Here is a 19,858-nt window from a genome sequence, read left to right on the forward strand (position 1 = left end):
TCTGGTTCTGCCAGGAGAGTGCCTTAACAAAAAGCCACAGGACAACGTCCCATCTCAAACCCTGGCTCCGAGCTCCCCGGGAACACTCAGGCAGAGAGTGGGTATTCTCTTTTGCATATTCGTTCCTGGAGATGACGATATCATTTTGTTGCACCTTAAATGGGCTTTATAAAATGAAAATCCAGATTTATGCAGGAAAAAAAGAGGTATTTCTTTGCTTTATAGTCAGATTCAAAATATGGCTTCCTTCAAATGACAAGCTGCTTTGCTACATTTTATAGTTATAAAAGAATTTATTTTCTTTATTACACAGTATAAGTTGCTAATAAAAAGCTAGAAAACATAAACAAAAGCACCTGTAATCTCCTTCCACTTCCCTCAGAGATAACTGACTTTACCTCGTGTGTGTGTGTGTGTGTGTGTGTGTGTGTGTGTGTGACCCAATTAACTAACATTCACTTGATAGAGAAACCTTTTCAGGATAAAGTTATATGTTCTAAGATACAGCCGTATTTAGCAAAAGAAACAAGTATTCTTCCTGGAGACAATACCTTTATTGGATTGTAGTGAGTGGATCAAACACTATCAATGTAAAGTTTCTTTGACATCAAACAAAAACCAATCCTGTAGTAGTGCAACTCAATATGCTTTGGATTATCATCTTCAGTTACAAAAATGTATCAGAAGTTCACAGCCCAAGGACGTCATTTTTAAACCTTGGGGCTTGAGCTACATTTGAATTCAAATTCGGCAATGCCCTTAGATCAACTTGAGCTGACAAATTCTTCAGAAGAAAGTGGAATAAGGCAATTGGATGGAAATTATACTGTGCAGTGCCTTGTCACTCCAGATATTTCACTTTTACATCACATTTTTTTTCAATTAATTTGAAAAAAATAGCCAGATACACAGGCTATTTGTCATTATTATTCATTTATTTACATGCGGCACTGTCATTTGCAAGGACATAATTCTCGAGGGAACATAATTGCTCTAAACCTATCAACTTGCTTATGTAAAACTTTGTAAAACATTTTCTCTAAAGAGAAAGTTACGCTTTGCTTAGCGGAGAATGTTCACTGAGGACTCCTGCATCAAATGCGCGCTTGGGCTGCTGCTCTGGTCTCTTCACACTCACCAGGCTCTTTGTCCTGAGGCCCAGGACAGTCAGGTTTACACAGTATTGTTCGAAGCATAGTGAAGCCCTGACCGGTTTGGCTCAGTGGATAGAGCGTCAGGGTCCCAGGTTCGATTCCGGTCCAGGGCATGTGCCTTGGTTGCGGGCACATCCCCAGTGGTGGGTGTGCAGGAGGCAGCTGATCGATGTTTCTCTCTCATCGATGTTTCTGACTCTCTGTCCCTCTCCCTTCCTCTCTGTAAAAAATCAATAAAATTTAAAAACAAACAAACAAACAAAAAAACCAAAGCATAGTGAAGCCTCAACAAAAATGTGTTGATTTAAGGTGGCTTCCAGAGAAAGAGAGCAATGCACGAAAGAGAATATGTGGGAAGAACAACTGTCAACACATGCACGAAGTAAAAGCAAATGTCTATTAATACTAGTATATCCTGCAGCCACTCCCCTTGCCCACTCCATGTAACCAGAACATAGAATCACTCAAAATTCTAAAGCTTGGAATAGCAAGGGATTTTAAAGTTATTTTATCCAACACTATTTTGTAGATGATGAGACTGAGACCCCGAGAGGCCATTCCACTAGACAACCCTGGGACAGAGAAGTCTCCAGAGCCTGCTGGTCATGATGTAGCATGCGTGGTCTTCGCACCTCCTGTGTGAAGAGCCAGGTATGGAATGTCTGGGTGTGTGGAACACTATGGAGGTCCCTAAATGACAAACTCCCCAAGCTGTACTGCCTTCTTTACTTGCCTCATAATTCCCATCTGTGAAATCACCTCCATTTCATTCAAAACTCACTTCACAAGATGCCTCCTCTGAAAATGTTTATTAAAGCAACACAAACTTAGTACAATTTTTTAAAAGGTAAAATTATGCCCACACCAAAAACATGACTAAAAACCTGGATTTTTAGGCTTTCAGGTAAACAAAAGTGAGCATTCCCTCCATCCCAAATCCCACATCAAACTCAACCGAAGTAAATTTGTGTTGACGAATTTTAAATTCTTTGAAGGTAATCACATGCAGTGCACAGCACATTGTAGTCGATCGGTGCTTTTGCAATAAGTCAAAGCTTTTGCCTCTAAGTGTCAGGCAACTACAAGCTTCATTCTTCTTGGGTGACAGCTTAGGAGTTCTCCAGCTCAATTTAGTCTGCTAATGGTTGGTATGTCATTATGCGGTCAAAATTCTCACTTTCATTCACTGTGTGCAGAAACCTGGCTGATAGCGTTAACATTTCCTTTAATGGGAAAGTAACTGACGTGCGATGATGAATCAGTCATGGAGCATAAAGATTACCCGACTTCATTCTTCAGGGGCTCCCTAGAGCCTCAGGATAGAGTGCAGACTCCTTAAACTGACAATCCTGGACCTCCAGGATCTGAGCTTCATCTATCTTTCCAGTTCCATTTCTCAATCCTCCCCTTCCTACTCTCTGGCCCAGGCACACTAGATTACTTTTAGTTCTCTGGAAATATTGAACTCTCACTCTTCCCTCTACTCAGAATGCCCAGCATATACCCTCATGACATCTGTCTGCTTAGTTCCTACTCACACTGTAAAGGTTCATTTAGTTGTATACACCCATTTGGAGTGTTTTCATAAAATAGTTAATGCAAACTGTACCTAAATATGGGAACAATCAATCCACTTTCAGTGAGGCACCATTTGCCTTTTTATTACGCATCTTTTGGTAAAATAGTTTACCCTCACCACCTTCACTTCTTTATTATTTCAATCATTTCTTAATCCCTTGCAATCCTGCTTTCCCTAGCATTAGTCAATTAATATTTTGAAGGCTACTGGTGTCTTCATAACCGTTTAATTTATTGGCAACAGGTGTTTTTTTTCCATATACCAAGCCCCCTGAACTTCTCTAAAGCCATCTAGACTTCTACTCACCCCACAGTGTCCTCCCTCCCTTTTCCTTCTGTGGCATATAGTTCTCCTAGCTGTCCTATCTAATTGTCTCTTCTCTGTGTCATTTACTGGCTTCACTTCTTCCTCTAATCCTGTACAATAAAAGTCCAGCTACCATAAGTGTAACAACCGGAATGAACAGAGACCAAAACCACCACGGCCCCTCGCAGGGCTGGCCCCACCCCCCAGCAAGCAGTTAGGGGTGATCAAGTAGGCAGAAAAGTGGTTAGGGGTGATCAGGTAGGCAGGCGAGTGTTTAGGGGCAATTAGATAGGCAGACGGCCCCTTGCTGGGCTGGCCCCGCCCCCAAGCAAGCGGTTAGGGGCGATCAGGCAGGCAGACCAATGGTTAAGGGCTATCAGGTAGGCAGGCCAATGGTCAGGGGTGATCAGGTAGGCAGACGGCCCCTTGCAGGACTGGCCCCACCCCCCAGCAAAGAAAGAGGGAGGCCCAGGCCACCGGCGGTGGTGACTCTGTGGCAGGTATGCAGCTGGCCAGTGATCGCCCCGCAGAGGGAGGCCCAGGCCAGCCAAGCCATCGCACCCCATGCCTGTTGCCTGCAGAGGGAGGCCACCAGTGGCGGGGGGGGGGGGGGGGGGCAGTGTGCACAGATGACAAGCAGTGTCAGCGGCAGGGGTGGAGCCAGCTGCCTGCAGCTGGGGGAAGGAAAGCCGGAATAGGCCCTGATCTCAGGCCAGGCCTAGCGACCCTCCCCGAGGGGCCCCAGATTGCGAGAGGGTGCAGGTCAGGCTGAGGGACACCCCACCAGTGCATAAATTTTCAAGCACTGGGCCTCTAGTCCTATATAATAAAAGCCTAATATGCTAAGTGTCCAGTCGCAGTCAGCCGTTCAACCAATCAAAGTGTAACATGTTAATGATATGCTAAGGTGGTTCAACTGCTCGTTATGACATGCACTGACCACCAGGAGGCAGATGCTCCAACTGATAGGTGAGTTTGAAGCAAGGGTCCGGCCAATTGGGGACAGAGCGAGACAGGCCGGACATGCCCTGGAGCCCTCCCGCAGTCCCTCCCCAGCTGGCCAACATCTCATGTCCCTCCCTGGCCCTGATCATGCACTGGTGGGTTCCCTCAGCCTGGCCTGCGTCCTCTTGCAATCTGGGACCCCTCAGGGGATGTCAGAGAGCTGGTTTCGGCCCGATCCCGCAGGCCAGGCTGAGGGACCCCACTGGTGCACGAATTCGTGGACCAGGCCTCTAGTTAAAGATATTCTTCTGGGTTCATTAAAGTCAAAACATTAGCATTAGGATGCCTTCCAATCCTTTAACTCACAACAAATATTTGTGTATCCTGTTGATTCTAGCTTCTCAGTGAAAACAGAAGAAATAACATTCTAGTAAAAGAGCATTCGTTTTGGAGATAGAATTGAGTTCAGATCTCAAGTCTGTCACTCATGCTAGAGCAGTGTGGCAGGGAACGTATTACTTAATACACTTGGGCCTTAGTTTTTATATCACTAAGTTGGAGAAAATGCCTATCTTTTGGTATTACTATATGAAGTGCAGCATGAAAAGTGCTGTTGGGTACCAAAGCTGGGTACATAGTAGGCATTCAATAACAGTTATTATTACTGTTATTTCCACACCTACTTCCCCAAAATTTATATAAAGTATTTCACTGTTCCAATCCATTTCTTCATACACATCAACAATAAATATATTTTATAGGGCACAGATATGAACAGGTTTCTTTTCTAATAGTACCCAATTACTTACTGAAGCAAAGCCCAACTCCTCCCTAGGTTAAAATCTTCAGGACCTAGCCCCATCTTTCCTCTCCAGCCCTCTCCCTCACTGCCCTTCTCAATGAATACCATTCTCCAAATGAACTGGACTTTTTCTGGTCTTCAAACATATCACATATTCTTTACCCCAAGGATCAGCGCAAGTTCTGTCTCCTTTATGAAAATTGTTACTTTCCAACCAGGTATTTTGTCCTCTATTATTGCGCGTTCTCTCTCTCTCTCTCTCTCTCTCTCTCTCTCTCTCTCTCTCTCTCTCTTCTTTCTGGTACTCAGTTATTTGTGCAAAACTAACCATTCCTGCTTATAAAGTGTAACCTCTTCGAAAAGAGAAAGTAGGTTCTTATGCTCTTACCATTTTGCTAAATGATGTGGCATGCATATATGTATTTTTCTTTATTTTATTTACTGATTTATGTATTCACTGGTTGATTGTTGTATGTGCCCTGACCAGTGATCGAACCCACAACCTTGGCATATCGGGACAATGCTCCAACTGAGCTACCTGGCTAGGACTGTATATATATGTATTTTTAAATACCAAGTAGACATTTCCTTAGAAATTCTTTTCACTTCCTTCTTATGAAGAGGTGGAAATAGAGTGAGGAGGGAAGGGTGTATATTAGGTACTGATATAAACACTGCTGGCTGAACTTCCACTTGGAATTCTCCCAGGAGCAGCAAAAAGGCAGGGTTGAAACAGTCATCCTAGAAATTGATCAGGTAAGACTTTAAGATCTGTTGATCAATTGCAATCAACCTCGTGGGAAACCCTGTACCAATTTGTGAAGCTTGTCCATATTTCTTTTTTTCCCCAGAGCTATTTTCCTAAACTTCCAATTTCCTTTAAACCAAAGAATAATCAAAAGAGTTTATTTTAAACCCACAATTGAACACAAAGGAATATACACACATATATGTAGTGCTATTTTATGTATTAGTTCATATTTGAGAATTTTATTTCTTTAAAATGGAATTTCTTTCAACCAACATCCAAGACTAGATTTTTATAGGTATAATTTTCAGGTGGCACCTAGCGTAGTGCTTTGGATATAGTACAGATTCAGTATGTAATGGTTTAAAGAAGAATGGATTTTCAGTGCACAACTGCAGGGCTCAATGATGGTTAACTGCAGTGGGAAAAAAGATACAAAGTGAGTATGATAAGTGGGGGCTCAGCCCCTCATCAATACCAGTTCCTTGAGAATAGAGGTGATGTATCATTTTATTTTATACTAGAGGTCTGGTGCACGAATTTGTGCACAGGGGCCCATTGGGCCAAGGGCAGTTGGCAGGCTGGCCCCGCCTCCTGATCGAACGAACTCCTGGTTGAACTCCTGGTGGTACTCCCTGTTGAGGGGACAATTTGCATATTAGCCTTTTATTATATAGGGTTACTTGGTACAGTGCCAAGTCTGAAGATACTTGTTCAAGTGAAAGAGTATCCAGGAATCAGAAATACTGCAAGCTCCATTATTCAAGCAAATTAGATATAGTTCATATTATAAAATTTTCAGTTCTTGTGATCTACAATTAAGCTGAAACATAAGCAAAGTATTCAATTATTAGTTTCAATTTACATTTCATAACATCACACTGCTGGCCCTAAAACCCAGTTCTAGACCCACTCTTCTTTCTACTATTGAATATCACAGAAACACAGATTGTCGGGAAGGAAAGGAACTTTAGAAATTACCCAATTTAGTCTTTTTTTTAAATAAGGAAAACTGAGGTCTAGCAAAGCTCCTATTAAAAGCCAAATAATCTAGTTCAGAGTCCAGACTTCCTCTGAATATCACTTTCAGCACACATATATTTTCATTTTTGCCTTTCTGAAAATCCAGAGGTCAAAAAAATTCGAAGGCTCCCCTCAGGCCAGAGTTACTCATTTACATATAGCCAGAGGGCAAGTTTTATTTGGCCTACAGTGTTTTTTTCTATTTTTTTTTTTTTAAGCAGAAATGTAGGAGGGTGAAGGGTGGTAGGATAATGTTCTCATACTTTATTTTGTAACCCCTTATGGCACAGGTCCCTTTGTCTAGAGTTCAACTACCTTAATGAAGAGATACTTTACTGTTGTACAAAGAACACAAGACTTATCAGTCAAGGATTAGATTCTGACTGTTATCACTTAATATGCAGCCTTGGCCAGGACACTTCTCTGAGCCTTTGTTTCCTCATTAGTAAAGAGGAGGTAATTCAGATCAGATGTGAGGACGTATGTCTGGCACCCAGGCGATGCTTAAGAAGAAGTAATCAGGTACACCTGGGGAGTCTCATCTTCTGGGAGCCCCACAACTGAAGGCTCTTCGCTCCCCTCTGACCTCAGAGGCCTGAAACTCGGCCGGGAGTCCAGCCTGTACCTTCCCAGCCTCAATCAGAAACGGTCTAGGGCCCGCAGGGTACGGTGCGCTCGCAGCGGTTCTCAACCTGTGGGTCGCGATCCCTTTGGCGGTGGAACGACCCTTTCACAGGGATCGACTAAGACCATCCTGCATATCAGATATTTACATTAGGATTCATAACAGTAGCAACATTACAGTTATGAAGTAGCAACGAAAACAATGTTATGGTTGGGTCACAACATGAGGAACTGTATTTAAAGGGCCAGAAGGTTGAGAACCACTGGTAGAGTCTTGCCTCGCCTTCCCTCCCCGCCTCCCTCTGCTTAGCCAGAAGCAGCGCAGGCCCCACGGCGCTTCTCAGCCTCTGCACCGGAATCCTCGGCGTCCAGCGGGAATTAACCTTTCCGTTTTTCCCATCCTTTTTAGCTCTTGGTTTTCAGATTCTCATCCACACTCAGCCCCGGCAGGCCACACCCCACCTACCCTTGCTGAGCCAGGAGGGCTAGGCTCCTTGGGGCGGGCCCTGTTGCCTAGGAAACTGGGGCGGGGCTTGGACAACGTCAGGCCTACTCCGGGTTGGCGCAGGCGCTCGCGTCTTGGTCTCCTATCGCGAGAACTGCTTCCCGGAAGTTCCACGTCAGTCGGTCGGTCAGCGGGTCCGTCGGTCTCTGCAGGGGCTGTGTCGCCGGTTGCAAGTGAGGGCGTCTGGGCTCGAACCGACAGAGCCATGGTAGGCGCAGACCCTGGTGTGGGGAGCAAGGTCCCTTGGGCGGGTGCCGGGGGGACATTCCTGGGGCTCCTGGACAGGGGGCCGCGGTAAGAAGCGGCCTGGGGTCCCGACGTGGCCGCCGCCTCAGGCCTGTGGGGTCCTGGTCTAGTGCGAGTTGGTGAGGAGGCGGTGGGACCCAGGAGTCGGCGGTGGTTTAGGGCAGCAGCACCTGGAGTGGCGGGGTCTCCGACTCCTCGGGTGCCCAGGGCTTGTGTCAGCTCCTGAAGCCTGTGGGGGCGGGGGTGAGGTCCGCGGGGCAGGGGATGCAGAGGCGGAAAACGGACTTGGGGGCCTTGGCATAGTTACGGCGCTCTGCCCTCAAACGGCCTCAGCTGGCCCTGCGCTCAGGTGGGACTTACTCCTGGTGTAGCGTGTGCTGACCACAGACTACGGACTTAGGCAGAGAGGCAGAAGAGAGAAAGAAAATAAAGTGTGTAATGGAGTCAAAAGTGGAATTTTAAATGCTTTGCGATTATGACCTGGGTTTCTAGGGGGAAAAGAAGGGTGAGAGAGTTCGTAAAACCGGCTTGCCTTTCTGCATTTGCAAATATGGTGCCTGGTAAGAATGGCAGTCGACAGCACTTTTTTTTTTTTTTGGTCATCGTTCTCACCCTCAAAAATGCCCTGAAATATTTTTTACAGGAGTGTTTAATTAAAAGAAAAACAATAGTGTGAATATATCCTTTCTGGAAAAAAAAGTGAGAAAGTCAGTATTTTATATTTAAACATTGTCCTGTCTTTGCTTTTTTTTTTTTTGCTTGTGAAGCACAGGTTCAAAGATTTTGAAGCTTAGGTATTAAGTCCAAGTTCCTCATCTGGCAATTAGAAAATTAAACTTGTAATTAAGTTTGTACGAGGGAAATTGAGACAGAACTACAACAGAGATTGATTCCGTGGGTAACCTGGTGGAAGTATAGCTGCTCCCAGAAAAATGCATAGAGAAGCACAGTGCTGCGTAACATTTCAATGGGTTTGCTCACGGACACCCCATCCCCAGTCTCATCCATGAACTTGCTTGGTCCCCAGGTTAAGAGCCCTGAACAAGACTTCCAGTCACTTAGTTACACCACCTCATATTGCCGACGACCTGCTTGGGCTTGTGACCTTTTTTGGAAAAGGCCCTTGGCTCATAATTTAGTTTTCTTTTGCATTTAAGAATATATTTTTATAGTGAAATATTTCCTTCATTTTTTAAAATATATTTTTATTGATTTCAGAGAGGAAGGGAGAGGGAAAGAGATAGAAACATCAATGATGAGAGAATCATTGACTGCACCCTACTGGGGATCGAACCTGCAACCCGGGCATGTGCCCCTGACCGGATTTGAACCCGGGACCCTTTAGTCCATAGGCCGATGCTCTATCCACTGAGGCAACTGGGTCAGGGCTCCTTCATTCTTTAATACATTTTAAATCTATTGTGTAATATCCAGAATGAATTTCTTCATTTACTCCTTTACCATAAAGTGTTTATTATGTTCCATGCACTTTGCTAAACTTTTGCCTCCTAATTCTCATAACACTAAGAAACAGATAATTGTATTATCCCTCTTTTACTTGTGTCCAGCCTGAGAGAAGCTAAGTAAACTTGCCCACTATTGCACGTTTTAAATGAATGGTGGAACTGAAATTTGATTTCAACATGATTCTCTAGACCTGGATTGTAATGTCTGTTCCTAAACCCCCATACCTAAATACAGGCATACCTCATTTTATTTTTCTATATTGCACTTCACAAAAATCGGGTATTTTAAAAATTGAAGGTAAGACTTTCCACCAGCAAAAAGATTACAACTTGCTGAAGGCTCAGGCGATGTTTAGCATTTTTTTAGCAATAAAGTATTTAAATTATGGTATTGTTTTTTAGACACAATGCTATTATTGCACACTTAATGGACTACAGTATAGCGTAAACATAATTTTTACGTGCACTGGGAAACCAAAAAATTTGTGTGACTTGTCTTATTGCAATGATCTAAAACCAGACTGAAGTATCTCCGAGGTATACTTACATACTTATATAGGGTGCTGTGGAGATAAAGTCACGAAAAAGCAATGTTCCTACCCTTAAAGAACATTTACTCTAGAAATAGAGACTGTATTATTTTTAAAGGTTAAAATTTAATCTACAGGATCCCATAGGAAAGGTTACTTCTAGCTAGGGTAATAAGAAAGATCATACTGGTGACAGAAGGATTTCAGCTGAGTACTAAATGAATCCAGCTTTGGGAAGATGGAGGGAGTAATTTAGAATCGAGGGTTCAGTTCGAGTGTTTTAATCTTTGTATTCCGGAGTGCCTAGTACAATGTCTCATTCCAAGTAGTCACTTAAATGTTGGGAGAGTTATAGCAAGAGCTCTTGGCTGTGCTTTTGAAACTAGAATTTGTGCATTGGGCATAGGTAAAGGTATACTAGGGTTGCCAGGCCAGTGTGGCCCAGTGTAACCTTCGACCTACGAACCAGGAGGTCAAAGTTCCATTCCCTGTCAGGGCACATGCCTAGGTTGTGTGCTCCGTCCCCAGTAGGGGGCGTTCAGGCAGCAACTGATCAATGATTCTCATCATGGTTGTTTCTATCTTTCCCTCTTCTCTGAAATAAAAATTGTATTTTTTTTTTTTTCAAAAGTGTACTGAGGTTGCTCAGTCCCTTGTCTCACCTTCCTGGAGCACTGTTTTTTAGATAATCAGTTATTTAAAACCTTTTAATGATAAAATATACACAGTTTGTAAGTGTCCAATTTCCTCATTTAGAGAGGAAAAATAGGAGATATGCTGGCTTAGTGAAAGCCCTCACCATGGTTCCTGGTACATAACAGACACTTCATGTTTGTTGACTCTGAAGAGGTCAGAAAAAGTTAAAAATTTGTAATGATAATTAATGGGGCAAAATTCAGAAATGGATGAAGTAAAAGGTTCTGCTTCCCTAAATGAGCAAAGAATGTGAAGGTGATGGTTTGAAAGTAGAAAGTTTGAGATGGAGAGGAAGGTATGACAGTGGAAACATGGTTGTGGTGATCATAGAGAAGAGCCAGAGAACTCAGATCTTTTAAAGTAAATTAAGAGGAACAGGTTGGTGGTAAAAGTGGAAAGGCATGTATAGACGTAAGAACAAGGTTCGAAGTAATCAGTGACCCAAATTTGATACAGATGCCAAAATATGAACAAAAGCCTTGTGAGGTGTTTGCTTTGTCTCAGGAAATTCTCTCTGCAGAAATTATCTAGTGATCTTCATTTTGTGTTAAAAAGTAACCTTAAATTTCTGTCCCATTCATGAGCATCATGGATGCTCACAAAAATAAAAATTTGATGGTAACTCACCTTGCCAGATAAACTTTTAGTTTGTGTTTAAGACCTGTTGAAGGGGAAATAGATTTTAAATCAGTCTTCCTCAATTTGCTTTTAAAAGAGAGAATTAAGGCTACTGCCATAAGGCATCATGTATATAATGAATTAACTTTTCTCCTGGAATGGTACCTTTGGGAGAATTAAATTATTTAAATCATTTTCTGTTCTGTGGTTTAGATGAGGAATCCAGGTTGAAAAAGACAATTTTAAACTATTAATATTTTCTGGCTTGAGAGGGAGTATTTTAGTTCTTGTTTAAAATTGTTCTACGTTCCATTAGGTTCCCGTAACTTAAATTCATTAAAATAATATAACCACTCCCATTTGACTCCAAAGGCCTTCGTGGACATAGATATAGCCCATATTGATTACACATTACATTGCCTAGCATTATTGCCAAAATAAATCTACTTTCCTCCGAAGAACTTGATTTATTTTTGTTGAGGTATAATTGACATATAACACATTAGTTTCAATATATAATTGAAATATAGCAATAATCGCAATATAGTGATTAGATATTTGTATATACATATTGTGAAATGATCACCACCACAGTAAGTCCAGTTAATATCCATCACAATACATAACAACTTTCAAATATGCAATGCAGTATTATTAATTATAGTCATCATACTGTCCCCATGACTTATTTTATAAGTGGAAGTCTGAACTCTTTGACTTCTTCACCCATTTCACCAATCCCTTATTCCTTGCCCCTTGCAACCACCAATGGTTTCTCTATGAACAGATCTATGAGTTTGTTTTTATTAAATTCCACATATAAGTGAGATCATACAGTATTTGTCTTTTTCTGTCTGACTTATTTCACTTAGCATAATGCCCTTAACATCCATCCATGTTGTCACAGTGGCAAGCTTTCATTCTTTGAATGGCCGGATAAAATTTCATTGTGTGTGTATGTGTATCATATTTATTTACCCATTGATGGGTGCAGATACCTTTCTGAGTTGGTGCTTTCATGTTCTTCAGATAAATCCCCAGAAGTGGGATTGCTGTATCATGTAGTTCTATTTTTTAATTTTTTGAGGATCCTCCATACTGTTTTCCATAGTGGCTGCAACAATTAATATTCCCACCAAGAGTGCACAAGGGTTCCCTTTTCTCTGTATCCTCGCCCACACTTGTTATTTCTTGTATTTTTGATTCAGCCATTCTAACAAGTGTGAGGTTATATCTTATAGTGTGGTGGTGGTTGTGTGTGTTTTTTTAATTTGCACCCAAGAATATGTTTTATGTATGTATATATGTATGTATGTATTTTTATTTTTAAATCCTCACACAAGGATATGTTTTTATTGATTTGAGAAAGAGAGAAACATATCTATCAGTTGCCTCCCGTATATGCCCCAATTGGGGATTGAACTCATAACCAACCTTTTGGTGTATGGGATGACACTCCAACCAACTAAGCCACCCAGCCAGGGCTCTTCTGTGGTTTTTGACTTGCATTTCCCTGGTGAGCAGTGATGTTGAGCATCTTTTCACATACCTGTTGGCCATATGTGTTCTGTAGAAATAAGTCTGTTCAAATCATCTGTCCCATTTTAAATTGGATTTTTTTTTTGTTTTTTGCTATTGAGTAGTAGGAATTTTTAATATGTTTTGGCTATTAGCCCCTAATCAGATATATAATTTGCAATTATTTTCTCTCATTCAGTAGGTTGCCTTTTCATTTTATTGATGGTTGCCTTTGCTGTGGAGAAGCTTTTTAGTTTGATGTAGTCCCACTTATTTATTTTTATTGTCGTTGCCTTTGTTTTTGGTATCAGATTAAAAAATAATATCTGCGATGGATGTTGAGGAGCTTTGTTCCTATGTTTTCTTCTAGGAGTTTTATGGTTTCTGGTCTTACATTGAAGTCTTGAGTCAATTTTTATGGATGGTGTAAGATAGAAGTTCAGCTTCATTGTTTTGCATGTGTTTATCAGTTTTCCCAACACCATTTATTAAAGAGACTGCCTTTCCCTGTTGTGTATTCTTGACTCCTTTATCACAATCTAGTGGCTTGGTGCAAGAATTCGTGCACATTGATAGGAAATTAATTAGAAGGTGGCTGGTGGGGCGGGACTGGGCAAGATGGGCTGGACACGCCCTGGAGCCAACCTCCCATGGTCCCTCTCTGGCCGCACCTGGGGCAGCGCCGCAGCTCGAAGGACGTCTGCGGAGTGAGTGGGGTCCCTCCTGTAGGTGGGGTCCCTTGGCCTAGCCTGCGGGGATCAGGCCGAAACAGGCTCTCCGACAACCCCGAGGGGTCTGGAAGTGGGAGAGGGCACTCTGCAAAGTTGCTGTCGCTCAGCAGCTCCTGCGTTGAGTGTCTGTCCCCTGGTGGTCAGTGCACATCATACCTACTGGCCGGTTGGCCAGTCTCTTAGCCTTTTATATATATACTAGTGGCCCTGTGCATGAAATTTGCGCAGGGGGAGGGGTGTCCTTCAGCCCAGCTTGCACCCTCTCCAGTCTGGGACCCCTCGGGGGATGTCTGACAGGGATCGGGCCTAAACCGGCAGTTGGACATCCCTTTCACAATCCCGGGCTGCTGGCTCCTAACCGCTCGTCTGCCTGCCTGCCTGCCTGTCTAATCACCCCTGACCACTCTGCCTGCCGGCCTTCTCGCCCCCAACTGCCTCCCCTTGCTGGCCTGATCACCTCCAACTGCCCCCCCCACTGGCCTGCTCGCCCCCAACTGCCCCCTCCGCCAGCCTACTTGCCCCCAACTGCCCCCCTGCCAGCCTGCTTGCCCCCAGCTGCTCCCCCCGCCAGCCTGCTTGCCCCCAGCTGTCCTCCCCTCCTGGCCTGATCACCCCTAACCGCCTCTGCCTCAGCCCCACCACCATGGCTTTGTCTGGAAGGATGTCCAGAAGGTCTCCCAGTCTAATTAGCATATTACCCTTTTATTAGTATAGAAGATAGAGGCCTGATGCATGGTTGGGGGCCAGCTGGTCTACCCTGAAGGGGGTTCTGGATCAGGGTGGGGGTCGCCTGGCCTGGGTGAGGGGCCTGGGGCAGTTTGCAGGCCGGCCACCCCTATCGTGGTGGGGGTTCCCTCTGGGGGGCATGGCCAGCCTGGGTGAGGGGCTGAGGGCCGTTTTCAGGCTGGCCACATCCCCTTCAGGGTGGGGGTTCCCCACTGGGGGGTGTGGCTGGCCTGGGCAAGAGCCTGAGGGCCATTTGCAGGCTGGCCATCCCCCATTGGGGTGAGGGTCCCGCGGGGGGCGTGGCCGGCCTGGGCGAGGGGCTGAGGGGTGGTTTGCAGGCTTGCCAAGCCCCCGGCTTTATCTGGAAGGACATCCAGAAGGTCTGCGGAAGGTGTCCTGGTCTAATTAGCATATTACTCTTTTATTAGTATAAATAGAAGATTACTTGACTACATATATGTGTAGGTTTATTTCTGGGCTCTCTATTCTGTTCCATTGATCTGTCTGTTTTTATGCCAATACTATACTGTTTTGATTAATACTATAATTTAGTGTTACTAAGACTTCATGAATAACACTTAAGAATATTTTCTTGTGTGATACCAATGACATGGGCAAGAATTTGTGATTTAGTAGATATTTTATATTTATTTACTGGATAGTCTATAAACCCAGGGTCTAAACATGTGATCTGTGATCTCGTAGGAGTCCCCATATTTTTTCAGAAGGTCCACAAATTAAAACTGTTTCCTAATAGTAAGACACTATGGGCCTTTTTTACTGTGTTGATATTTGTAACATATATCTCATGCTGTAAAAGTAATGAAAGGTGAAATTGCCAGTGTCACCAAATTGTACTGATAGTGTATTTCTTCACTGTCACACAATTTTATCTAAAGAGCCAGTTTCATTAAGAATGTCATTGATGAAGCAATAAAAATTACTAATTTTATCACATCTCAACACTGTGTATACAACTTTTAATTATTCTGTGTGATGGAATGGGAAGTATGCATGAGGCACTTCTGTTGTGTTGCTAGCTTTACTTGTAATAGTGGCTGACAAACTGTGGTTGCTCAGACTTGATTATTTGGCATACATTTTCTAAAAACTGAAACAAGTTATTTGATCACTGACAGCATTTGTTGCTAATAATAAAATTAGAGCTTTTCAGTGAGTTAGAATTTTAGAAAACTTTTATCACTGACCTTAACAGATTTGTAATTCTTAAAAAATCAGTTGAAGTTGGTGATGATGTTAATGAATGTGATTCTGATACCATGTAATGAGATATGTCAACATTTGGAAGATTTGCATAATTCAGTGAAGCAACTGTTTCCAAATGATCAGTGCATGATGTTACAAAATGATGCATGGATCTATTCAAAATAGATCAATGGATTTTAAGTAACAAAGTGTAAAAAGTTCATTTGTATGGTTTCAGATTTTACATTGCAAGTGACCTTTAAAAAACTACCACTTGTTAAGTGTTGGTGTTGTTATCAAAGAAGAATATCCACAGTTATTTGAAAAAAAGTTAAAATATTTCTTTCTTTCTAACTAAATATCTTTGTGAGGCCAGATGTGTTTTCATATGCATCAACCAAAACAACATATTACAACATATTGAAAACCTAAGCAGATATGAGAAAACAACTATTCTCTATTAAATCAGAATTTAAAGTTTTGTAAGAATGTGAAACATTGCCACTCTTCTCACTAAATTTTTTTGAAAATATAATTATTTTTCATAAAAGTGTGTTAAGTTAACATGAGATGGGTTTATTGTTATTTGAACATGACTTAATACATAAATATTTTAAGTTGTTAGTTTTAATTTTTAACATGGTAAATATCAATAGATATAACCCATATAAAAGCTTTATTAAGATACTTTTTTAAGAGTATAAATGTGTCCTGAGACCAAAATGCTTGACAACTTCAGCTATAAATTTAAAATTTTTAAATATTTATATTTTTTGTGTATATAAGTGACGAAGTAGAAGAATTTACCTTGTGAATTTCTTTGCTTTGCAGGTAACATGTATTCTGGGTTTTTGTTGTTGTTTTTGGTCTACTTCTCCATCCAGACGTTTAGGCTTGAAACTCTACAATTTAGCAAAGCAAAAACTGAATTGTTTTGTAAGCCTGTTGTTAATACACTGTTTTTAGCTACAATCTCAAACATTTTATTTGGCATAGCAATTTACATTTTTTTAAATGTTGTTTCTTCTTAGCCTCTACGACTTGATATCAAGAGAAAGCTAACTGCTCGGTCTGATCGAGTTAAGAGTGTGGATTTGCATCCCACAGAGCCATGGATGTTAGCGAGTCTTTACAATGGCAGTGTGTGTGTTTGGAATCATGAAACACAGGTAGGAATTTTTAAGGACTTTATTAGAAATGCTGTGTTAGACTATGTTTATAATGAGAAAGAAGAACTATAGCAGAGTCCAGTAGCTATGTTCAGATTGCTTTCTCAAATTGTTACAAAGTATTTTCAATAAAGAGGAACATAGCTTGTGGAAGATACTGTTCTGGGCTTGTATTATGCAGTATTTAAATGTTAAATTATTATGTATGGAGCATTAGTTTTTCTTTGAGATTAAGGAAACCGCCACCAATGAGTAAGTAATTAATAGTACTTAATTTTCCATTTAGTGAATATTTTAACAATCTCAAGAATGGGATTTTAAATTTTTTCTCCCAGTGCTTAATATGGTATGTAAATAACTTTCAATCAGCCATACAAATTTTAAATTACATCAGCAAAATATTTGTAGTCAGCTTTTGATTACGCATATTAGACTATGCATTTTACAGAATATTTACCTTAAATGCTTGTTTTGTTCTCTTTTTCATATGAGTAAATAATGTATCCTTCAAATTAGTTTATCTCATATTTTCTAATCTTTCTTGACCATCCTTAATCTTTTTCTTTCAAAGTAAAGAACATATAGTCAGCACTTTACCATACAGTTAATGTCTGCTTATACAGTAATTATCCGCAGTGTCCAAGATTAAGTTATTAAATACAGATGAAAATTCACATATTCACATTTGAGGAATTTAAGATAGCAAAATAGGCTTCGCAAACCAAGGTCAGGAGTAAACCGAAAAATACTGTTACAGCTTATATCACTGTAAGGAAGCAGTAATGACTGCACACTAAAGGCCCCATTGGTGACATTTTATGCACATTAACACTTAGTTCTCTGCTGCATCCATGTGCCTAAAATACTACCTGACCCATTGTAAGTGCTCAGTAATTATTTGTTGAACTAATGAATAATAAACATTCCATTTATTACTGTATTACTATTTCTTGATCTCTGTCTTCTGCAATTTCAGATCTTTACCTTGTGAATTCCTTTTGCCTTGATGCAGATATCTGCATTCTGTTTCATATGGTTTTCTTTTCTTTTTGGTCTACTTTTTCATCTAAATGTTTGAAACCTTTCTGATTTTATGCTTAACAGATATGCTGATGCTTCCCCTCACCCCCACCACACTTCCTACTTCTTTCTAGGGATCCCCTCTGTCAGCTCCATTTAGCTACCTCTCAGCTCTGTACTAATTTCTAAAACCTTGGTGTATTTCCCTTACCCTTCTCTAGGCTTTACTGTAACATAATTCTACTTTAGGCCATCTACTTTGCCTTGATTTTCTCTTTTGTACCCTTATGTGCCCTGCAAGGCCATCTGCTTGTGCTTTAATAATTTATCTCATCAGTAGTAAATTGTTTCATTTTCTTTTTTTCAAGAATGGAGGTACTATAAGGGCAGGGATTATCCTAGTCTTAGTTCCCACTGTTGCTCCAAGTGCATACCTGGTAGTCAGGCTCATTGTGCCTACTCAGTCTTTGTTGAATGGTTGATCTATTTTTGGTTTTCCCTGATTGTTTTTCTTTCCTGTTTATCACCAACAGGAGTCACTTACCACTCATGTATAATTGGAAGCAAAATTCTTGAAAAAAATAAAAAGGGTTTTGGAAATAAATTCAAATGTACTTGAACTTCAAATAAGAAGATATTATATACTTTTTAAGGTGGTGGCTACAATGGTTAAAAAATCAGTATGTTAGAATTTGAAGCCATCCTGCTAATTAAATGATATGGGCAAGCCTTTCAACCATGTTGAGGCTCAGTTTACTTATCTGTAGTGAAGATGAGATTGTTTCCTTCCCTGCATCACAAGTTTGTCAAAAGGGTTAAATCAAATTAGGTAAAATTGTGTATGAGACCTGTGTGTTAGTCATTTTTTTCCTAACTTACATTGGGTGTTTATATGTTGAATGTGTAGTTTTTCCCTCTCTTTAGATTGCTTAGCTTTTAGAGTAAGGAGACCAGCTCTCATGTCATCTTTACCAACTACAGCATTTAACGTGGACCTGAACCTTGACTATTGGTTCTACAGCTGTTTTATTTTTACTGCTCACCAGATCCCTGGATTTGTTGGGTCCTCGTGAGTTTTAGTGAATTTGTCTGCGATCTTATAGATTGTATTTCTATGTTCTCAGTGTCCCTGTCACAGTTAACTAGTAGCAGCTGTACAGGTTGGAGTTAATGTCCCCATTTATTCAATATTTGAAGAAGCTTCCTAAAGCAGGGTAGTAGGCTTAACAGTTTTGATGAACTAGTCCCTGTTCTTTTTGTTTCATTCACATGGTTAATCAGTCAGTAAAGAGTGCTGTTTTTATTACTCTATAGTACAAAAAAAGAGATTGAAAAACGGTAGTTTGATTTTTCAGAATTTTAAAGAACAAGGAATCACAGTGGGAGAACAAAGAAATGCATTCATCCCTGCTCTTTCTAGGAGTGTCTCCTAGTTTTTTACCTTTATCCTGTATATATTACTCCTTTTGGAGCAGCTTGAAGGAACATCTACATCACTGTTTCTCTTTAGTTATTTCACTAAAAAGAGGTAAATAACATTTGTATGGAAGCATACGCTAAAGTGTACAAAAGAATTGTTTCTTGTTTGTGAGTTTATTTTATGAGTTTATGGGTTTCATTTTAAAAAGAAGAAACTAGGAGCTAGTTCATTGAACAGATACTTATAACACACTGGTTGTTTTCCGGTCAGTGTTTTAGACTCTGGGAATATAGTGGTGAACAAGGTTCCTGCCCTCAGAGAGCTTGGCAGGAAGGATTGATATTAAACACATAATTATAGTGGTGCTAAGTTATAATAGGGAAGTATAAGATCCGTTGGGCGGGTTTTCAGGCAGAGGGAACAGGAGTAAAGGTAAGTTTGGGAGTAGCCAAAAATGAAGCTAGAGAAGTAGGGAAATGCTGGAGCACAGAGGATCTGGAATTTCATCTTGTGAGCATTCACTTTCTTTTATTTTTTATAAGTATTTAAATTTTGAGCCTGTTAAAAAAATGATCTATTTCCTTTTAACTTGACTGCTGAGCTTTCATATTTTAGCCTAATATTTTTAAATTAGATGTTTAAAATAGAATAGATTTTTCAGTTATTTTCCCATAACTCAAAGTGTATATTCTTGTTAAATTTTAAAGACGCTGGTGAAAACATTTGAAGTATGTGACCTTCCTGTTCGAGCTGCAAAGTTTGTTGCAAGAAAGAATTGGGTTGTGACAGGAGCGGTAAGTAATTATATGAATTTCTAATCCCATTT

At 40.9% G+C, this 19,858-nt stretch overlaps 1 protein-coding gene across 1 annotated transcript in view; it reads left to right on the top strand.

Moving 5' to 3' along the window:
* Positions 1-7,743: 7,743 nt before the first annotated feature.
* The window catches only part of COPB2 (COPI coat complex subunit beta 2), a 35,534-nt gene continuing 23,419 nt past the window's right edge, over positions 7,744-19,858 (top strand). The window contains exons 1-3 of the mRNA XM_036332405.1: positions 7,744-7,894; positions 16,455-16,592; positions 19,740-19,826. Of these exons, the coding sequence (XP_036188298.1) occupies positions 7,892-7,894; positions 16,455-16,592; positions 19,740-19,826 (228 nt within the window). The 5' untranslated portion in view covers positions 7,744-7,891. The remainder of the gene's footprint in view (positions 7,895-16,454; positions 16,593-19,739; positions 19,827-19,858) is intronic.

Source organism: Myotis myotis, unplaced genomic scaffold (genome assembly GCF_014108235.1).
Source record: "Myotis myotis isolate mMyoMyo1 unplaced genomic scaffold, mMyoMyo1.p scaffold_m19_p_13, whole genome shotgun sequence".
In the NCBI taxonomy this organism is placed as follows: domain Eukaryota; kingdom Metazoa; phylum Chordata; class Mammalia; order Chiroptera; family Vespertilionidae; genus Myotis; species Myotis myotis.